The sequence below is a fragment of the Dipodomys ordii genome, unplaced genomic scaffold (assembly GCF_000151885.1).
Source record: "Dipodomys ordii isolate 6190 unplaced genomic scaffold, Dord_2.0 Scaffold17, whole genome shotgun sequence".
Lineage (NCBI taxonomy): Eukaryota > Metazoa > Chordata > Mammalia > Rodentia > Heteromyidae > Dipodomys > Dipodomys ordii.
The window spans coordinates 2564325-2587236 of NW_012267233.1; the positions used below are offsets into that span (position 1 = coordinate 2564325).

Below are 22912 nucleotides of genomic sequence, written 5' to 3' on the forward strand. Positions count from 1 at the left end.
CGCCGAGTCTTGGATCCTGGGTCGTCTCTGGTCTGCAAACTGCAGGATGAAGATGTCTACTCCTTGTTGGTTCTTGCTGGTGTTGAGTAGAATCCGCTCGCCTGCTGCATCTGGCTCCTTTGTCCCGGACTCTCTGTGTGAGCGCTCAGGTATGGCCGCGACTGCAGTCTCCGCTGTGATCCTGCTGCTGCCGCCGTGGCAGCTGCTGGCAAGTGCTCAGATGTGTCTTCTTGCTTTGGCTTTCCCTCTCTTGTCTAACTCTCTATCCTGTGATGGCACATTTGGTGTGATTCTCTGGCTTAGGACTGTTCACTGGAACTCTAAAACTGCTTTCTATGTGAGAGCTTGTTCAGATTTAAGCTTCTCTTCCTCCATCTTCCCGGAACTTCTCCTCCTGTATCAGTTTTTGAGTAGCTTCCTCACGCTCATGATATTCCTGTATAAACCTTTGGTTTGCCTCCTCTCTCTCCCTATCAAGCTCATAGAGAGTCCTTTGTATGTTTTCAATCTTTTCATTCATCATGTTTGCCAGCAGTGTTTGTAGAGCTATTTGGGAACTCTCCTCTGGATTATCCATTATCTGTTCTGTCCCCTGATTATCATTAGTGTGAGTTGAGATAACTGGGCTTGCCATTTTTCTTGTGTTTTTCCGGCTTACTCTGCCCATTTGGAATGAAAATAACACCAGTTTTGTGCTAGAACACTAACTTAAGGCAAGTATCAACAAAAGTCTGTATTTGCACAGTCAATAGTCTGCAGATACAATCTAGTTCAACAGATACATCCATTCAACATCAAACAACTTTATATTAATGGGCTACAAACTGCAAAGAAGAATTTGGTAAAGCAGTAATTATTAGGTTTAGGGAGAGATGTGGGTAAAAATTAGGAATAGAGAGATGTGGGAAGGCACAAGGAAAGTTAACTAAGTCCTAATCTCAAATCAGGAAATAGGTTGGATAGGATGAAAGTAGAGAAAGAAAAAAAAGAAGAAAGAGAAAGGGAAAAGAAAGAGACCAGAAAAAATAGAAAAGTAAAAATTAAAAATATTTTGCAGTGCAGAAACAAAATATTCAGAGAAGAACTTGGATATAATGAGAGAAGGGGAGGGATATAAAGGAGATGTGAAAAACTTAAAAATAAAAGTACTTAAAATATTTAAGTATAAAGAGGTGGTACTGCTATTAAGGAATTTAAGTCTAAGAGGTTTTGAATTGAGTAATAAATTTGTGGATTAAGTGTGTACACAATGAGGGATAAGGTCTAATAATCGACTATGGGTTATCTGAGGATGTGCAGAACAACAATTAAGTCACATAAAGAAGAATGAAAGAGAAGAAAAGGTGAAAAGAATAAGAAAGAAACAAAGATCAGAAGTTCAGTAGAGCTAAACAAAAAACAAAAAAAAAATTAAAAGAAAAACGCACACAGACATATACCCCTAAAATAAAAATTATAAGAGGGAAAAAAGTTACTAGAAAACAATTTTTTTTCAAAAAAGGTAAAAATTAAAAATTAAAAAATAGGTTTAGAAAAAATTTTTTATAAAAGGAAAAAAAAAGTTCTTTGATTTTTTTTTGGGAGGGATGGGAAAAATCCTGTATCTCCCTTGTGTCCATAACCAGCCTCTTGTTGGAGTCTGGTCTGCTTGTCGTGTTTGATTTTCCTGTGGCTTGGTTGGTTTCTTAAGTCAGTTTGTTTGAGCAGGCAGAAAAATGTTCTGCTTTACCCAGGATTTTGTGATCCTCCTCCCGGGTTAGTTCAATGGGAGGGAGATCTGCTTTGAGTATCACAAAAGAGGGAGATGGCTTTTTCTCAAGTTTGGAGATGCTGTGATGAGGCTAGGTACTGGGTAGAGTTGCGGCCTTTCAGCAAACTGTAGCTATTCCCGGAGGGTAGCTTGTGAGAAACTCACATAGTCCAGCCTGGGGCCACTCTCAGGGTTTATGTTTACTGAATTTCAGTTGATTGTCAAGGCTGCTAAAAGGAGGGGCAGTCTTTGGCTCTGATTACCCAGTAAAGAAAGCCACTCCTGGGGCTGGCAGCCCAAGCTGGGTGACTTTTCTCTGGGTGGAGCTGATTCTGGCAGGTCAGGTCAGGTTCTTCTGACCTGCTAAATGACTGTAGTTTTCTTCCAATGCCTGAGTTGGAGCTAGTAGCTCAGCCAAGCTTTGTCAGTATCCAAGATGGAGATCTCCGGTACTGGCAAGGGCGGGGGGTGGCCTTCCCTCCTCTGCTCCCTGAGAAGGAGTGAGGACATTAGGCTTCTATTCACACCAAGTCTTGGTTCCTGTGCCGTCTCTGGTCTGCGAACAGCAGGATGAAGATGTCTACTCCTTGTCAGTTCTTGCTGTGTTGAGTAGAATGCGCTCGCCGGCTATGTCTGGCTCCTTCTTCCCGGACTCTCTGTGTTGCAGGTATGGAGACTATGGCCACCATCACCACCGCTGCCACTGCAGCAGCTGCTGCTGGCAAGTGCTCAGATGTGTCTCCTTGCCTGGATTTTCCCTCTCTGGCCTAACTCTCTGTCCTGTGATGGCACACTTGGTGTGATTCTCTGGCTTAGGACTGTTCACTGGAACTCTAAAACTGCTTTCTATGCTAGAGCTTCTTTAGCCTCCAGCTTCTCCTCTGCCATCGTCCTGGAACTCTTAGATTTTCTTTAAATCTTCCTAATGAGTAAAAACTTCCTTCTCTTATCAGATATGATCTCAGGAATTCTGTTTATTTTATAAATTTGATATTTCTAGTGTCGCAAGTTTTACTTACCAAAAAACATGATTTTACCCTCTGTATTTTGACTTAAAAGAATATATATATATATGCTTTATATATATTAATAGATGTATATATAAATATAAAGCATATATATGCTTTATATTTATATTTATATGCTTTAAGAAAAGAAAAATTATGTGTTTTTATCCTTTGTATTTTCACTTCCATTATGGGGTTCGGGTAGCCCTGGGTATTATTTAAGACATTAGCCTCATAAAACCTTTCATGATAAGAATAATACTCATGAAAATATTTTGCAAATGAAAATACTGGACAGAAACAACATGAGACAGGCATAAATATGGAGGTGACTGAGTTGTATTTTTCTTTTCTTTTCTTTTCTTTTCTTTTATTTGTGAAGATACTGTACAGAGGGGTTACAATTACATGGGCAGGATAATGTGAGTTGTATTTTTCTTTCATTTGATGAAATATTGCTTTCTTTCTCTTTACTTGTGTTAATATAATATCTCAAATTAAGAGCTTCTATCAACAATTTAGATGACCTTGGCTTAATAAATAATGTCAATGTTCATCTGAAACAAAGACTCCAAAAAATAAATTAAAGAAAACTCATTTCAAATGCAAGAGATTTTCATGGTGTTGTGTTGCTATTTTACAAAGAGAGAATTTATGTTACAGCCTCTATAATAAGATACTTGCCATTTACCAAAATGTTCATTTGCCAGGTACTATGCTACATACTTTTTTTTTTTGCGGGGGGGGAGGTGTCTGGTAGTGGGGCCTGAACCCTGGGCCTGGGCGCTGTCCCTCAGCTCTTCAGCTCAAGGTTAGTGCTCTACCACTTGAGCTACAGCACTACTTCTGGCTTTTTTCTTTTTGCTTATGTGGTGCTGAGGAATTGAACCCAGGGCCTCAGGCATGCAAGGCAAGCACTCGACCACTGAGCCACCTTCCCAGCCCCAATGCTACATACTTTCTATGTGGTATTTTTCTAACGTATCTCTATAAGACTTACAATAGATTCAATTTTAATAACAAAATAATAAAATTAATAACAATTAAATAATAATGTGGATAATAAGAGATCATAAATAGAAAAGAATCCAAAGAAGGACTTATTTTTGAAAGTGAAAAATAACAATAGCTAAAGTTACCTGAGTTTTTATTAATGACCATAAATATCCTAAGCTGATTTTCCTTTATGAGTAGACTGTGATCCATGAAATATAATTTTACATTTTCATAAAAAATTCAGCAAAATGATTTTACTCTTCATAAATGTAACAGTGCTTCTCTTAATTGTACGTAAAACTTTAATCTTCTTAGTACTGCTTCTGTTCCTCAAGCCTTTCAAGGTAACAGTATCACATTGTCACATTTATCACAATTTGGACTAGATTCCTTTATGGTTTCTAAAGTGTTGTATGGTAATCTTGTGGAGACAAAATCAGTTCTACCAAAATGTAACTAATGAAAGTACAATGTACTAACTAAAGTACTGTGGACATCACAGTATAGCAGAAATATATGCTTATTAACTTAAAACAGAATATGTGTATATTCATTAGACAGGCCTCTTCTTTTCTTAGTGTCAAAGCATTAAGGAAAACTCAGTTTGTCCATGAAACCCACTATTTCTGTGATTTGCTTTCTTTAATTTCAGTTACTCATAGTCAACTACCTATGGCCAACTATCATAAGAAAATATTGAGGGAAAAACTCCAGAAATAAACCATTAATAAAGTTTAAATAACTTATAGTATAGTTTTATAATTGCTTTCTTTTATCAGTTTAGTTAGTTATTATACTCAACATAATTTTAATGTTAGCATATCTATATATGTATAGGAAAAAGATGTGTATGGTTTTATATTATAATTGAAACATTCACAAAAGTGATATAGAATATAAGTTACTGATAAAAGGAAACAGCTATAATATTTAGTAAATTTTATTATTCAAAGTTTTCTAAATAAAGTACATCAACTGTTAAAGAATAATTTGATGTTTTTGAGAATGTGTTTAGAAGGTTGGTAATGTGTTTCAGATCATCTTTTTTAGGATATGTTACCTCTATACGAAATAATGTATCGCACAGTATACAGTTAATTCCACAAAGCCTTCTACAAGAAGCTGCTGCAGAAACCAGGACACAATTTATGTAAAATTTGAATCAAGGTTACTTCAAACTGTGTGACCTTCTTGCCTTGCACAATTTAAAGTATGACCACTATTCACATTTCAATAAGTAGAGCACTGAATTCATAAAGCATTTAATTGTATGATGTCCATGATTCATGGAGGAAAATGATGTCATAAAGTGGGACACTATGTGTGTGTGTGTTTACATAAAGTGGTGGAGCTAATATATAAAACAGGTGAAATTGTTCTGAAGAAAATACAATGCAGATTGTTATTACTTAAACTTAATTGATTTTGTGTAAAATTGTTAACTATATCTTTATATTTATTGCATTAGTTTAACAATAGGTAATGGTTATTTTTTTCTACAACATCATGCTGTCTTTCTTTTCTGGTCAAAGGCAAGGAGGCACATAACTTTTATTAAGCAGAAGTAAGCCCATTCTCATAAGTGAGAGAATATCATGAGAGACTCTGGCATCTCAACACACAGGGTGTTAGAGTGGCCCACAGGCTTTGAACTATGTGAGAAGGTTTTTGGAAAAGGTTCAAAGAACAGTTTTCTTGTTGATTGTGTGCTTTTAGAAAATTTTGGTGGTTTTGTATTAGATATGATAGCATTTTTATAAGAGTTGCAAAGAATGGTTCATAACCTTACTATTGGTATGGAAGCAGTATTCATTCATATTAGCTGGAATTGAAAATTCTTGGTCCATTTTATCATTTTTATAATATGGATAATACTGTCATTTTTTGGTGTTTTTAGTACTGAGGTCTGAAAACAAAACCTAGTTCTTGCTTGGCTTGCTTTACTAGCTGGCGAAGTATCACTTGTATTATGCCTCCAGCCTAGCTTTTTGCTTGTTATCATGGGCTTTTCTGTCTGAACTGGCTTTAAACTTTATCCTCCAGATCTCAGCTTCCTGAGTAGCTAGTATTGCAGGTATGAGCCACCAACACTTAAATATGAGTTCTAGTATATTACTGTTATTATTGTTGTTATTATTTGTGTCTTATTCTCATGAGAGTAAAGAGATACTTTTCTGTATGAGGCAAGCAGAAAAGGTCAGATAAGGTGAAGTTAGGAAAATGAACCCTAAGATATGTATTAAAATGTTTTTTTTTTCTTTCATGCATTTGTTTCTAACGCATTTATAAGATTATTTCTTTGTTGCTTTGTATTTCCCTCCCAAACAGAATAACCCCTGCTTTCACTGTATTTGACGTTGGTGTAATTTGTGGAGGGGAAGGGGAAAAACAAGTCGTTTAAATAAGGATACAAGTGGACCTGTTGCAACAATGAGAAGTACAAGTTGTCACTGTTGAAATCGAACTTTACAACTTTGGTGGTGGGGGGGGAGGATTGGGTGGGGAGGCAGAGGGAGGCTGGGAAGAGATGGGAAAGGTAAACAAAGGAGGAGGCTACAATGCTTGATAAGAAATGTACTCACTATCTTGCCCATGCAATTGTAACCCCTCTGTACAGTATTTTCACAATTAAAAAAAAAATCCAAAGAGAAAAAAAAAAAAAGAGAGATACTTTTCTTGAGTCTGTAAGTTTTAGTAAAACTATGTATGCTCAACAAAAAACTACATCAACTCTAAGCTGAAAGCTGATGAGAGTAATAGTAATAATACTAGTAAATTGTAATTTACTACTAATGTTTTATTGCCTGCTAACATACAATGTGCCTCTATCATGTAAAGCAGAGGCCTTATGCTGTTGTTTTTTCATTTGAATGGAATTGGTACTATGACAAGATACCTTTAATCAGCTATCTGAATATGAGGAAGCTAATTCACATAAGAGACATTGGATCTTTCCTGTAGTAATTTTGAAATATCTTAAAAAATTAGTTTATTCCCCATAGTTTCCGCTATTTCTTCATCATGAACACACTAAAGGCACTTTTTGTTAATCTATTTCTCATAAAAACAATTTTCTCTCAAATTTAAAACCAATGATATACATTGGCTCTTAATCTCTCATATTTCCCTTTACAGGCTGAAAATAAACTTCCTAGAAAATATCAATTTTAGCAAAGTGATATTTATCAGTAACTTAAGCACAGTTGATGTATACGTCTGGTTCAGATCAGCTAACACTAGCAGATTTTCTTTTAAGTAGAAACATGGTTTATTTTGTTCCCTATATCCAAACTGAGGCAACATTTATTCTAACTCCCAACTCTGTTTTAAGTGAAATGGCCTAAATTTTAGATAAGTTTGTCAATTACAATGACAAAATTACTTAATCATATATATATATATATATATATATATACTATATAGTGTATATAGTATATATATAAAATCAAATAAATATGATATCCCTCCTTGTCTTTCTCAAATCATTATATTTTCGTACTTGAGCTTAATGTGGGGCATCACTGAAATACGCTGAGGCTTACATTGAGTTGTAAGTTTATAAAAGCACATAGAGCATTATTTTTGTCCTCTGTTAGAAATATCGTGTCCTTGTTTTACAGAAAGGTTATACACTTGTGCTTTTTTGGGTTTGGCGAAGAAATGGCAAATTGCCAATGTTCTATTTTTTTTCAAGCAGTCTTTAATAGCTCAGTTGAATAGCAGTGGATAAATGGATTGAATTTCTTGAATTGGACTGGCTGTTTCATTGCAAAGGAAATGGAAAATTAAAAATACCATAAATATATTGCCAGAATCAAGTGCTAAAGCTATTTCAAGAAATAAATTTGTTGGATCAAGAACTAAATATGTCTGCACATTTGAACAAGTGGGGCACTTATTCGAGTAATAGCTATCCTGGAGAGATACTGACATGTAGAATACTATGTTCTTTTGTTGTTAAAAAGCAAATACTATTTTAAAGCTGAATGACACGTCCAAAAAATGAATCTTTTAAGAAATGTACAGATTTGTATTGATTGTAGACCATAAAACTCTAAATATCTTTTTTATGTAGCTATTTGGTTAGTGATCATAAGTACGAAAGAATCCAAATTGAAGACTCATGACAAATATGGACTACTAATAGGTTTAAATTCAGTTGAATTACAGATTATATTTTTATTAATATATATATATAGTAAGATATATATATATATATATTGTAAGATACTCTACAGAGGGGTTACAGTTACATGAGTAAGGCAATTAGTACATTTCCTAGCAAGCATTGTTACCACTTTCTTTGTTTTTCCCCCTACCATCCCTTCAATCTCCCCCTCCATAATTTCCCTTAGGGTGCATGAGTTTAGGGGACACTGTTCAAGGAAATAAAGTAGGTATGAAATGCAAAGAGTCTAGCTGGAAATGTTGGCAGCAGGAAAGGGAAAACCCTAGAGTTCATTGCTAAAAGCAAAACAGACAAAAAAAATCCTAGTACATAATGTACTGGGAGTGAATTTGATAAAAAAAAAATACTTCACAACCGCACAGAGATTTTCCATAGCTCCCATTCCATTATTTTCCATCTGAAATGATATGATCCAATACCACCAATAATTACAAGCATTCCTGCTTATCACCCACAGTTCCCTCTGTCTTCATATGCTATTTTATTCATATGCTATTTTAAAGCAAGGACTCATCTTAGAAGACTGTTTTGAAAGTCTTGCCCTCAGGAAATTCTGGCATTTATTTAGAAAATATTTGTTGAATTATAGTCATGGTGACAGAATATAGTTCTTAATCATAAAACAGGGAGATGCATAGATATCCTCCCTTATGTAACTTAAGGACACAAACCATAAACAATTAGACAAATAAGTGGATAAAAATTGTTGAAACAAGCCACGATTACATGTGCTCTGAAACATGGTTCTATGATTAGAAAATAGCAGTAATGAGTCAGAAAGGGAGACATGAATTACACAGAAGGGATATTTAATGTGATCATAAAAAATGGGAATTTAGACACAAATTCATGCATACAAATTCATGGCCACACAAAAGACACAACTTGTAAAACTGATGGTGATGGGAAGAAAGAACAAAGTGAAAAGAACAGAGAATACACTCATCATAGTAGCTCATAGCAATCCAAGTGGTTTTTGGGAAGATAGCTTAGTAGCTGTAGGCAGCATGGTCCTCATTAATGATAATTTATAAGCTCTACTCTTCTAAAGTCTGCAGCAGACTGATGTGCATCATTGTCAGACTATTCCATAGGCAAAAGTAGTCAGAGTATCCAAATAATATGTAAAAATGTGTGCGTTCCTTCAAATAAAAAAATCAATTGTAATGATCTCCAAGGTCAAAGGGAAATTTACTAGAAAACATTAAGATGAGTATCAGCACCTGTACATTTCTTTGATTTCTACGTTTCTTTCTGTTCTACATAAAACATCAAATAAATAGTTTCCTGGAGCATGACAATTTATTGGTATGGAGCTCTCTGTTCCTTCTATTCCATTTTCTCCAGTCTCTGTGACATGATCTTAGAATGTCATTTATTTATTTATTCATTTATTTATTTTTATTTGTTTTTATTTATGTATTATGCCAGTACTGAGGTTTGACCTTGAGTTCTCCTGTTCTCATGTGGCTTCGTGTACTCTTTACTGGGATGCTGCCATTTGAGCCATACCTCTGGTTCCAGAAATACAGGTGTTATCTACTTGCCCTTGGTCATAATTTCCTCTTTAACTTTATAACCATTCCCTTTTAAAAAGTCTAAATTCATTAAATAAATTTTCAAAATTCCTAATTATTCTTCACTGGACTTTTTTTTGGGGGGGTCGTGGGGCTTGAACTCTGGTCCTGGGCGCTGTCCCTGCACTTTTCAGCTCAAGGAGAGCGCTCCACCGCTTGAGTCACAGTGCCACTTCCTCACTGGACTTTTTCTGAGCAAGTGTTTTTCTCTAGTAGTAAGTGTGCCATCAGTATATTCACACTCCCTGCCCCACATCCCCTCTGGGGCCAGACACCAAATCATCAATAAACAGCATAAAATCCTGAAAGGTAAACATTTAAAGTAGGTAGACAGGTAGCAACTTGAAGAAGAATATTTCTAATAATTTCCTTCGTTCACTAACATTTTGAAAAACGTCAAAACATTCTTTTAGTTTTTAGATAGATATACCAATAATTAAGTTATAAACCTCTTATAAGAGGCATTTTGTTAGATTAAGATAAATCAATTTATAGATTACTTGGTCAAGTTTTGTCTGTTTTTATCCCTATTAAATGCCTTTATGTCCATCATTTCTCTAGAACTATAAATACTTTACCCATTATTTTTGTTTTTTGAAGAGATGGTACTGGGATATGAACCCAGGACCTAGGTTTTGTTCAAGGCTAGTATTTTACCATGTGATCCATAATTCCACTTTTGGCTGTTTTTTGTTGCTTAATTTGAGATATGACTTTACAAACTTCCCTGACCATACTGGCTTTGAATCATAATCTTCAGATCTCAAACTTCTGAGTAGCTAGGTTAGCAGACATGAGCCACCAGCATCTGTCATACAATTTTTCTTTTCTTTTTTCTTTTTGTTGGTCGTGGGTCTTCAACTTTGGGCATGGGCGCTGTCTCTGAGAGCGCTCTACCTCTTGAGCCACAGCGCCACTTCCGGTTTTCTAGTGTTTTTTTTTTTTTTTATTGGACATCAGAGTCTCACAGACTTTTCTGCCTGGGCTGGCTTTGAACTGTGATCCTCAGATCTCACCCTCTTGAGTAACTAGGATTACAGGCTTGAGCCACCGGCGCCCAGCTACAATTTTTCTTAAACTTTATGTCATTTATTTACTTTGTGAAGTGGCATCCTTAACTAGTCTACTTGGTATTTGTTAGTATTCTGTAATACTCTTACAATAAGAGAAAATTGAAAGATATTTTATTTGAAAGGACATAGCTTGTATTCTCTTTATCCCTATACTAGCTGTTTGATCTTGTATAACGTACTACATTTCTCAAGTCTTACTATTTTTATGTACTCACTGATGTACACAAAGGTCTTCTATGTAGTGAAAATTACCTATATATATGTATATAATAACCTCAGATATGATAATTATACATTATGTTTCTTGAACAAATAAAACTTTAAAGATTGCATTATTGATTTTAGATAGATAGAACTTGTGGGGGTAGTAGGTAGTAGGTATGATACTTAGATTCACAGATTTTTATTTAAATCTATTTTTATTGTAAAGATACTGTACAAAGTAAGACACTGTACAGAGTAATGATACTGTGCATGAGTAAAGTAATGAGTACATATCCTATGGAGCATTGTTACCTCTTCTTTTCTTTTTATCCTACCGTCCCTTCCTTCCCCACCTCCTCAACACCCCACACCCCCCTGAGTTTTAAAGTTCGTTTTCAGCAGAGTGTTCTGTACACCTCATTGTTACAATGAGTCAAGCTGTATCCTTGTTTCAGCATTTTGTTATTTCCCTTCCCTTCCCAACTTAGAAAAATGTATATACAAGATGCAGGGTCCTGGAATCAAATACAGTGAAAACAGGTTATACCATGGGAGAAGAACATACAAAAGAAAGAAAAGAAATCACATAGTACATTATAAGGATTTTAAAAACAACAGCAACAAAGAAAAAATCCCTTGTGTCCATACCTCAGGGTTCATTTCACTTAGCACCATCTTATATGGTCATATGTGCATAGCTTTTGCCCTTTTCTACCTGTCTGGTAAGATTATCCTAAATGTATACTAGTTATTGTAAATGAGGTAAACCATAGGACCTATGTTTCTTTGGCCCTGACTTGCTTAGTATAATTTTTTCCAAGTCCCTAACAAATGGGGTGTTGCCATTCTTTCTGATGAACTAATAGAATCCCATTATGTATGTGTGTATATATATTATGTAATATATATGTCACATTTTCTTGATGCATTCATCTACGGTTTGTCTCCGTATCTTAGCTATGGAGAATAATGCTGTGATAAACCTAGTTGTTTTGGTAGCTTTAGTATGGTCCTGTTGTGTTTGTTTGGTTAAATGCCCAAAAGTGGGATTGCTGGGTCATAAGGGAGCTCTATGTGTAGTCTTTTGAAGAACTTCCATACTTCTTTGAACAAGTTTACACTCCCACCAACTGTAAACTATTTATTATGTAAACTGTTACATAAATAAATTATGTTTGGGAGGATCAATCAAACACTTACCAGTAAAGTGTTTATCATGTTGCCTGGAAGAATGTAAGCACTATGTTCTTTACCTGCTTGTAGAACATGGATGTCAAATACTCTGCTTAGTGCAGGAGATTCTGTGATGAACTGTAGGAAAGAGAGGTGATGAGCAGGTAAGCTTGCAATAGTACAGAGTTCTAAATTGTGATTTGAAATATGTTGTGAGTCATATACCAAGAAGGACTAGAAGGATTTTATTACAGGAAGCTATGTCTTGCTACTTTAAAAAATGATTATTTTCTTTCACTGCTCTCTAGTTTGAAAAATAAAGCAATAATTAAAACTTTATACATGCTACCATTTTTATCTTATTGAAATTGGCCATAATTTTCTTTGAGTACCTGTAGCTGCTCAGAAAAGGAGTAAATCAATGCTGCTTATTTTCATAGCTTACCAACTACGAGTGTGCCAACCTCCACCACCAGTACCCAATGCTGAAATTTTAACAGAAGATGACGAATTTGAAATAGGTAAAAACTGGTAACTTATTTTTAAGGAAAATAAACTGGTAGCAGATCATTTGCATGAAACGAAATTAAAAATGGAATATTATAGACCACTGTCTTTAAATCTATTTCCTCTGGCCTGATAGAGATTTTCTGGGATTGTTTTAAGGAAGGAGAACAGGAAATAGACAAAAGGAAATAACCAGGGAAGTGGTATGAATTCTCTTTATCCAGAAGAGACTTAAAAATAGCGTTGCATTGAAGCATGCAACTATATTCTAGTGTCTCTTCTCTGATCTTTCTGCTTCTAATTCCACAGTACTCACATTTTTTTCTTTTTGATCAAAGAATTACTACATAGAATATAAGGTTTATTAGAAGGAATATTTACATCCAAAACTTAGAAAATGCTTGGTTGATTATGTTCAATTTGACAAATCCCTCTCAAGTAGCGTTTCCTTTAAAAATGACATATAACAGCCAATATAAGAAAATTTCATTTTATCATATTGTGTTTAATCTGTGAAAAATGTAACTATCATTTCCAGGGACCAATGGAAGTTTGATTTTAAAATAATTAAGTTGGTCCCTGTTCCTCACCTTTAAAATAAAGAAAGAAAAGCAAAATGAAAAATTCTAAATTGGGAGTCTTCTAAATACTGGATATATTTGAAGTGCATATTCTATCTTTACCTACCAAACCATCCCTTTTGAATGTGGCCTCTTCCCAGCACCAGTACATATGGACGTGTAGTTTCCTTTTGCCTTGAGTTCTGAACGGCATTGAAAAATCTGTTCTGAGTTAAAATGTCTATTTGTTTAGCATTGATTTGAGTCTCCACAGAGTCTCCACTGCTCTTTTTTTGTTGGAAATAGGTGATATTATTCGATATCAGTGTCTACCTGGATTTACCCTGGTTGGAAATGCAATTCTGACTTGTAGATTAGGAGAGCGGCTACAAATGGATGGGGCACCTCCAGTTTGTCAAGGTATCAATTTTTGTGGTTATTTTAATTCTTTATTTGTTTTGTATTTAACTCAAAAACAGAAAAAAATTTCTAACATTAAATATGTAGCTGGAGGTCCTGGGAATGTGGCTTTTTGGAGAGTGCTTGTCTAGCATGTATGAAGCCCTGGGTTTGATTCCTCATTATCACATAAACAGAAAACACTGGAAGTGGTGCTGTGGCTCAAATGGTAGAGTGCTAGCCTTGAGCAAAAAGCTCAGGGACAATGTCTAGATCCTGAGTTCAAGCCCCATGACTGGGGCTTGTACTTTTCATTTCTCTATTTTTCTGACTTTGCTTTAAATGTCTTTGATTTGTCCAGCGTTTAATTGTTGAAGTTTAGCACAAAGCCAATACACTTTGTGTAAATTATTTTTGCTATGAGAGGTTGGAATAAAAGTATAATGAGAGGAAAAAAAGAACATTTTAAATCGAAGCCCCAAAGTTGATTATTTTTATTTGGAAAAAGACTTATTTTAACAACTTATCTATCCTAATTGACTACTTATTAAGTAAAAGGAGCTGAAGAATAAGCTAACTAATAACAAAAGACCTTCCGGTGAAGGCCTTTTCTGGAAGGAGGAAACTATACTGTATTCAAGGAATAGACAAAGAGAATGCAGCATCTGAATCCTTAACTATTTGTGGCATGGGGAAAGCTTGTGGAGGTATTATGCCTGGAGTTTCAAATGACCAACAAAATTTAAATCTATTACAAAGCTAAGGAAAGCTAATCTACGTGCCTAATCAGCATGCACAGACACATTGAATGAGCACAATTTGTGCCTTTAATAAGAAATTTGCTATTTGGGGACATGTGATGGCTCAGTGGTAGAGCTCTTGCCTTGCATGCCTGAGGCTCTGGGTTCAATTCCTCAGCACCATATAAGCAAAAAGAAAAAAAAGCCAGAAGTGGCGCTGTGGCTCAAGTGGTAGAGCACTAGCCTTGAGCTGAAGCGCCCAGGCCCAGAGTTCAGGCCCCACAACTGGACCAAAAAAAAAAAAAAGAAATTTGCTATTTGATGGACATGTGAATGGTGGACAGCATGGTGATACTCAGAATTCAATTATTATTGATTTGTGTGGCCAGAAAGGTGTTTAATGCCCAGTAACTAATCATAAACATCATAATCAATCATAAATGCTGACTAATCTGAGTAAATTCAATTGAATTGGATTATCCTCCAGATTTATTGAACTATTTTATTTGATTACTTAATTCAAGGTTTATGTCTGAGGTATGCAAATCAATTTCCTGGAAACTATTTTAACTGTATAAGCTTCAACCAAAGAACTTGTTTATTATGGCAAATATGTAATAAATGACTATTAGCTTTTGCTTTTTCTACCTAAATTGAATACTTTTGAGAAAAGGAGACTTTCAAAGTACCGAAAGTAAAAGGTAATTTTAGAAGTATAAACAGTTCCAGTGTAAGAAATTTTCATTATCTATGTCTCCACTGCTAGAACATTTTGGTGGTGGTTTGGTGCTTTGGTATTCTGATGTCTGTCATGTATATTCTTGATAGGCAGGTACCATTAATTTAACTTTCTCCATCATACACAAAAGTCTCTAATATTTAGGGTTGCGTGAGATTGATATTCAAGTACTGATATATATATAGATGGAGATCATGGATTTCTGTGTTTTAGAAAATAATACTTTGGGGGCTGGGAAGGTGGCTCAGTGGTAGAGCGCTTGCCTTGCATGCCTGAGGTCCTGGGTTCGATTCCTCAGCACCACATAAGCAAAAAAAAAGAAAATAATACATTGAAAACTAACTTGAATAGACATAGTAGTTTCAATAGTACTATGATATTTAATGATGGTGTCAGGATTTGATCACAGGCTTTGGTGATAAGAAGGTATTCTACAACCTGATTCAAGTTCCTAAGACTTTACACATTTATACAATTGGGTTTGGACTATGGTCCTCCTACTGAACTGTCTACATAGCTGAGTTGGTGGGCACACACTACCATACCCAGCACTTTTTATTGTTGTTTTGGCTGGAACTGGAGCTTGAACTCAAGAGAGTCCTATTTCTTGATTGGCTTTTTTATTCATATCTGTGCTTTGCCACTTGAGCTACATATATAAGGAATGTATTGAATAGCTGACTTAAGGGCAAATGATATGGATCCCAACAAATAAGGTATACTGCACTTTGAAGGACTTTAGAATGCAATTATATTGTTTTTCAAATATATAATAAATTATATATATTGCATATATATTTATTCTTATTGTCAGTTATTAAGACAGCAAAAGCATGAAATAAGAAGTGCTTTATCAGTAAAGTACCTTATAAAAATGTATGAAATGTAATAACAAACCTATTATTTTTACAATTTAAGGCAGATAACTTAAGTTATGCTTAGCTAATAAGGAGATGTACTGCAAGGAATGGGCTTGCATACAGCCCTGACAAAAAGTTAGAGATCCAGCTCAATGAATCAGCCAGTCATGGTGGTGTATATCTTTGGTCCCAGGAATACTGGATGCATAGGGAAGAGGATGAGAATCTGAAGCTTATTTCATAAGAAAAAAACAAACAGGCCCTATATAAATAATAACTAAAGCAAAAAAGACTTTTATTTTAAATTATTTACTTAAAAGTAAGAGAAAAAATAGTGTTTTAACCTATACTTTGTACACAAACCTAGTATGTGAATCTCAAGGTAACTTGCAACACAGATTTGTCTGAAATCCACACCTGGTTGTCTGAAATCCTCTTTGGATTTGGCTATGGTAGTATATACTGTAATGTAAGGACTTGGTAGGCCAAGGCTGCAGAATTACTAGCTCAAGTCCAGCTAGCCTCATGCTGAGACCCTACCTCAAAATAAAATGGAGGAAGAATACATTAAAAAATACTGTCATGACTTATTCATTTCTGATTCTGGGATCAGAAATAAATTTGCCTTACATGATCACTCTTATTAAAGAAGTCGGTTTTCTGTCTAATCACATATGCCTTCAAGAGGTTAAAAGTATAGAGAAAGAAGGAAGTAAGGAAAAATTTAAAGAAAGGAAAGAATGAGGAAAAGACAAAGATAAGAGAAACAGCTTTGGAAAAAAACACAAAGAAATGTTGGAAAGCATATGCATAAATAGAAAAAACACATACTTTATCTTATATTTATTTTGTATAAAAGCAGTGATATTCTGTATATTAAAGAAATGAGATTCATAACATAAATTTTAGGTCACTTTTCTATATTTTAGAAAATATATAACATATAATTCCAGTGTCATCATCTTTATAGTTATAGACTATGACAACAGGAATACTTAGTATTTAAGATGAAGTTTTCATTGTGTTCTAAAAGACTCACATGATTTAACGATGTCTATCTTTGACAGTGCTCTGCCCTGCCAATGAATTACGGCTAGATTCTACGGGAGTCATATTGAGCCCGGGCTATCCAGATAGTTACCCAAATCTTCAAATGTGTGCATGGAGCATTTCAGTGGAAAAGGGTTACAACATCAGCATGTTCATAGAATTCTTCCAGACAGAGAAAGAATTTGATGTTCTTCAGGTGTATGATGGTAACCATGGGTTATATTTACTAGATATTTATAAATTCAATCAAATACTCTAACCACACAAACAGACCTTTGTGGTGAAATACTACTTTTGTGATTTTTATCTTATAGGTATTTTGGATAATATGAAAATTAAATTAATTGTGTTCCATATAAAAATGTAGTTATCCTACTCTTCTACACAATATAGTTATTTCAATGAAGGCTTAAACATTTCACATTATATTTTACTTATTGCTTTGAGTGCAGAGCAATTTAATATTATTTTATGTGTTCACATATACTACAAATGAGAGACAATAAGCTTATTCAGTCATATCTAAATTGTATTACTTTCTTTCTAAAGGACCGAATATTCAAAGTCCAGTGCTAATTTCCCTCAGTGGTGATTATTCATCTGCTTTTAATATAACAAGCAATGGTCATGAAGTGTTTCTTCAATGGTCAGCAGATCATGGCAATAACAAAAAAGGCTTCCGGATAAGGTACATAGGTATGTGTGACTCATAATTTCAGTGTAAATCTCTCCTGTATCTTCACTGTGATTATGGCTGGACTCTAGATGCTATTCTATTAGACATGAATTCCAATACCAACTCCTCCATTGATATTTCCTGATCGGTTTCTGTAAATGTTGTAATGACAATACTGTAACTACTCATGGTTTTGACATAGTTTAAAAACACAAACACAGTTTATAACTCGGGTTCATTATAAATTAATCTGAAACTCTTTTATCAATAAATTTGTTTGCCTTGAATATTCAGAAAATGTGAATGTGTATGAACATCAACTAGCACTTTTTGGTATATTTAATAACAACTTAAGCAACTTTAAATAACAACTTAAGCAAAAGATAAATATACAATAGTGAAAATCTCCTTTATTATCCACATTTTATGATACTGGCGAAGATGTCTTCATTATTAAGAGAGAGATCGGTGAATGTATTATTTAAAACCCTTAAATTTGAAGAAATTATTTAGCACTGCTGGTTTTCACTGTGAAATATTTAGAAAGTTGTGGGCTGAAAATTCTTGTTAGTGTTATGGTAGCATAGCTTCTTCTAGAAGCCTTCCTTCATGAACCAGTAATTGGTAATTTAGAATCCCATCTTATGTGAAAGTTGTACTTCTTTTCTTTTTTTTTACCATCCTAAATCCTGTCAAATCCATAGGTGTGGACTCAACTGCAGAATGCACTGGAGCTGTTCAGCCATCTCTTCCTTTATGGTGTTTATTCTTTCTAAGTCATGGGTCTTTTGATAATCACTTTGATTAAAAATTATTTTGTAAATGTTTTCTACACTCACATAGAACCATGAAGCATGACAAATTAATTTTAGAGTTGAGTTAAAAGTGCTCTCAAACTTTACTCATTTGCATAATTTTGCAAATACTTGTTATGAACAAACAAAACTTTCTTGTCTAAATATTTGGTAAAATTATGAGATAATGCATACAGTTTGACTATATGCTAAGAATTGGTCTTATAAAAATAACTAGTAGCAATGACATTGTACTGATATTTTATTGTATATCTTTGTTTAGCTAAAACTTTAAAAACTAAAATATCTGAATGATTTAAAAACTAATATATATGCCTGAAAGTTATAATTGTGTATATTGAGTCATTTTTTATATTTGAATACATAAGTGTCATTTTACTAATTTTTTTCTAATAGCACTAAAAGTTAGCACATTAAGTTCTATTTTTAAATTATTATGAGTGCTTAAAGGGAGACTTTTCAGATTAAACAATTATTACATCACATTATAGACCGCACTTGATTCATGTTAATATTCATGACAAAGTTTGATATAAATATACAGAAAACACCACTTTTAGCTACCAAAGACAGCTTGACATATTTAATATGTATGTCTTTCTTAAGAAATGACAGGTTATAGAATGTATATTGTAAGTCCAATCTGGTTCCTATTACATACCTCTAAAATTTCTATTTTTTCTTCAATGAATGCATTAAAGTTTCAAAGGGTAACTGGAACCTGTCAGGCTGGAATGTCATGAAAGTATATTTATGAAAAAAGCTACTTGACATTATCTTTTGACATTTCAGACTTCTATTGGTAATTTTTATCAGCATATGTAAGCAGTTCTGATGAAATGGAAACTCTTTAACACACCAGAAAAGAAGATTACAGAAAGTGGGGACTGAATTTAGACAGCAAGCAAATGAAACACATGACCTACCATGATATAGATGTTCAGCAATAACTTCAAAGTGACATGAGAACCACATACTTTAAAATATTACTCTATGGCTGTGGCTTTAGACCACTAATATGACAGGAAATCTGGTCTAAAATTCAATGAGCTACTCAGAGGGCTTTTAAACTTTTAGGATGTTAAGAATAATATGTCTCAAGATAGAAGGAACCCCTTTAATTGACACCTGCCTCAAAAGTTATATAAGGAAATTATTCTCAGAAAATAAAAACTAAATGGTGTTCAGTTGAATTAAAATCCATGGTGATGACAGTTGACTTATTTTATGTAGGTGTGTTCATGATGTAGTTGTTGATAATTTTAGGTGCTAAAGGATTTCTGATTCCCCAATTAAGCATTGACTCTGTTTCCCTTTGAAAAGCTTTCTACTGTAGTACCCCGGAGTCCCCTCCCCATGGCTACATCATCAGTCAGACAGGTGGGCAGCTAAACAGTGTGGTTCGCTGGGCCTGTGATCGAGGATTCCGACTGGTTGGAAAAAGCAGTGCCGTATGCAGAAAGTCTTCCTATGGGTACCATGCATGGGATGCGCCGGTCCCTGCCTGCCAAGGTGACGTACGGTGCCCCAAATACATCAAAGCTTTCAAAAATTATTAGAAAAGAATGCTCATGAGTTATTCTGAATTTCTTTTAGAGGAATGGAAAAAAACCCAAGGTATCTTCAAATGTTTGAACAGAATCATGTAGTATGTTAAGTATTTGCTATTTGTGTCAATACAGTTTTGCTTTCATATTTTCATTTCATTCTTTTGCATGTTTATACTATTTTAGCAATTTCCTGTGGGATTCCTAAAGCACCGACGAATGGAGGTATACTCACAACGGATTACCTGGTGGGAACTCGAGTCACCTACTTTTGTAATGATGGATACAGACTTTCCTCCAAGGAGCTCACCACAGCTGCATGCCAGTCCGATGGGACTTGGAGCAACCACAACAAAACCCCTCGCTGCGTAGGTGCGTCTGGTGCTCCTGTTGGTGTTTCTACTGCCATCATGTGTGCCTGGAAATTTATGTGTTGCTGAATTGTCAAAACCAATTTTCTAAAATGAACTGACCTAACAGGGGAGGAAAATTAATTAAGCTATCTTAAAATGAGGAGAGAAAAGGACTTTGAACTCATTCTGGAACTTGAATTTTTATTATATAAAACTTTTATCATATAAAACTGACATTCATTTATTGCAAAAGTTATCCATGCACCAACATGTTTTCAATACACAGACTTTTGAGAAAACAATTCATTTTGCATTATGAAATTGTATTTCAGGAAATTCATCTATGAGTTTTATGAGAACAAAGAACAAAGTTGAGATATCCATGATTTTTGACTTACTTACTAGTCTTCAAGTCACTGACACTTCCATTTCCATCAGTACTACTTTAATAGATTAGTGAATATTACATGATTACTGATAATAGTTCTGCTAAGTAAATTGAAACAAAAGGGCTGTTAGTTTAAAACAAAATCTACATTTCCTCTCTATATTTAAATTGTTTCCATTTAGTCCTAACATTTCAAATTTATTGTGGTTACATATAAAATTAGGACAATTAGTTGCGATTATAACACAAGTATCTAGTTATCATTATACTTTGTTTACCTTAAACAAATTTTGATGTCAGTTTGTATTAAAGTGCTTGCGTATACAAATATTAACATCATACAAATTTCCTACAAATGTACCTAAGTTGCAATGTTGCAAACATACAAAATTAGAAATAAAAGTGAATGCAGTAGTTGGGACTATAGTGGATAGAATGAAGTTGATAAAGAGCTATGTAGGGAACTGTAGTGGTACCAAAAATAGATAAATTAGGGGAAAATATATGGAGAAACAATAGAGAATAAATGATAAAGATTTCATATGGCACAACAATAAATGAATTAAAGCATAGAGACCTAAAGAAGTGAGTATGTACTTATGTAGAGTTAAAAGGTGGAACAAATATAGTTGACTTTTTTGCAATTTACATTCTTGCCTTCTGTAGTTGTTACATGTCCAAGCATCAATTCCTTCACTTTGGAACACGGAAGATGGAGAATTGTGAATGGGTCACATTATGAATATAAAACCAAAGTAGTTTTCAGCTGTGACCCTGGTTATCACGGACTAGGTCCTGCTTCTATTGAATGCCTTCCTAATGGTACCTGGAGCTGGAGAAATGAAAGGCCATATTGCCAAAGTAAGGATCTGCTCTTAAATTTATTCCATAACCATCATTGGTGATTTTATTGCTTGATTCTCTTTGTTTGCAAACATATCATAGGAACAATACTATTACTAATTTTTACTCACAAAACAGGTGTCATCCTGTTAGTCAAATAGCCTGAAATAGCCATGTTCAAGCAATCTTCCTACATAAGTATCCCGATTCGTTGGTATTATATGTGTACACAACCATGAATAGCTAGATAATAAGACTAATGTGATTATCTCTTTATATATTAAAGCTTCTCAATAGAAAAACACATGGAAACAAATTTTACCATTTAGATATATTAAGCTCATTTTAGACAAAAAGGAAACTGGTCACTAGATATAAATATTTGATATTGCCATGCTATATAATGCTTAGTCTCTGTTATCCCAGATTTCCTTGACAGTAAACTACAATAGCATCCATTGGGCAGAGTGGATGCAAAGGTCCAATGCTAGGACATATTTGCAGCAATATTTCATTGAACTCCTTATGAATCTTATTGAGTCCAAATGAACAGCTAATTCAGATTATTTCCCTCAATTTCCATAAAAAGCCAGGATTTACTATATACAACCTAACTCAACACAGAACATTCTAATGAAATAGGTTGCAATCCATTGAAAATCATTCACTGTATTTAGATATTTACTTTCCTCTAGGAGATATGCTTTTCTAAAAATTCAGCTTTTTAATTTGCATCCAAAACATCTATGACATACAGCACAGACAGCTACAATTTTTAACTAAGAAAATAAAGAGTTGTGATGAATGTAAAACGATTCAGAATTTTAATATAGCTGTTAGATTAAAAGAGATTTTACCAGAAAACCACATAGACAACGAACAAAGAAAAGGTTTATTGCCAGTAAAGGGACCAGCAATACCCCTTCTCACAGTGAGAAGAAGCACCAGCTATTGTTTGAGGTGACCTATATAACCTACTTAGGCTAGGAGGGGCTAGACAGGACTAGGGGGCAGAGACGCTCCTGTGGACATGTGGGCCAGGCGCTTCATCATGGCGGACTAGGATTTATGGCTGCTGCCCAAGTAATAGATAAGGGACCCTGCAGCTGCCCAGACATGAAGGTCACTCTAAGGGGCTCTTGATGCCTTATTTGGTGGTAGCTGCCCCAGAGGAGTGCCATCTCAAGGTAAAGAGGGTTGGAGGCTGATTATTTACTGCCTTGACAAAATGGGCCTAGTGTTGCCCAGGAAGGGAGCATGCTAAGCTGTGGAGAGGGGAAGGAGCCCTAAGTCAAGGGAAGGGAGCTCATTCGGCTAACAATACCAGATAGCTTCACTTAGATGAAATAAGTGTATGAGTGCATAAATACCTGCTCATATTTTATTTATGAATGTTCTATGCTTTTAAGTTTAGTAAATCTATATAACAGTACAGAACTTTATGGCTTCTAAGAGTTAAATGATCA

General features: G+C 34.6%; 1 protein-coding gene across 3 annotated transcripts in view; it reads left to right on the forward strand.

The window, feature by feature from the left end:
- Csmd3 (CUB and Sushi multiple domains 3) overlaps positions 1-22912 on the forward strand; it is a 929488-nt gene that overhangs the window by 850836 nt on the left and 55740 nt on the right. For 2 of the 3 annotated variants that reach the window (XM_013012565.1, XM_013012564.1), the window contains 7 exons: positions 12410-12490; positions 13343-13456; positions 16842-17030; positions 17374-17520; positions 19639-19827; positions 20049-20234; positions 21270-21464. In XM_013012565.1, coding sequence (XP_012868019.1) covers positions 12410-12490; positions 13343-13456; positions 16842-17030; positions 17374-17520; positions 19639-19827; positions 20049-20234; positions 21270-21464 — 1101 coding nt within the window. The remainder of the gene's footprint in view (positions 1-12409; positions 12491-13342; positions 13457-16841; positions 17031-17373; positions 17521-19638; positions 19828-20048; positions 20235-21269; positions 21465-22912) is intronic. The other variant, XM_013012566.1, reaches the window with a different exon arrangement.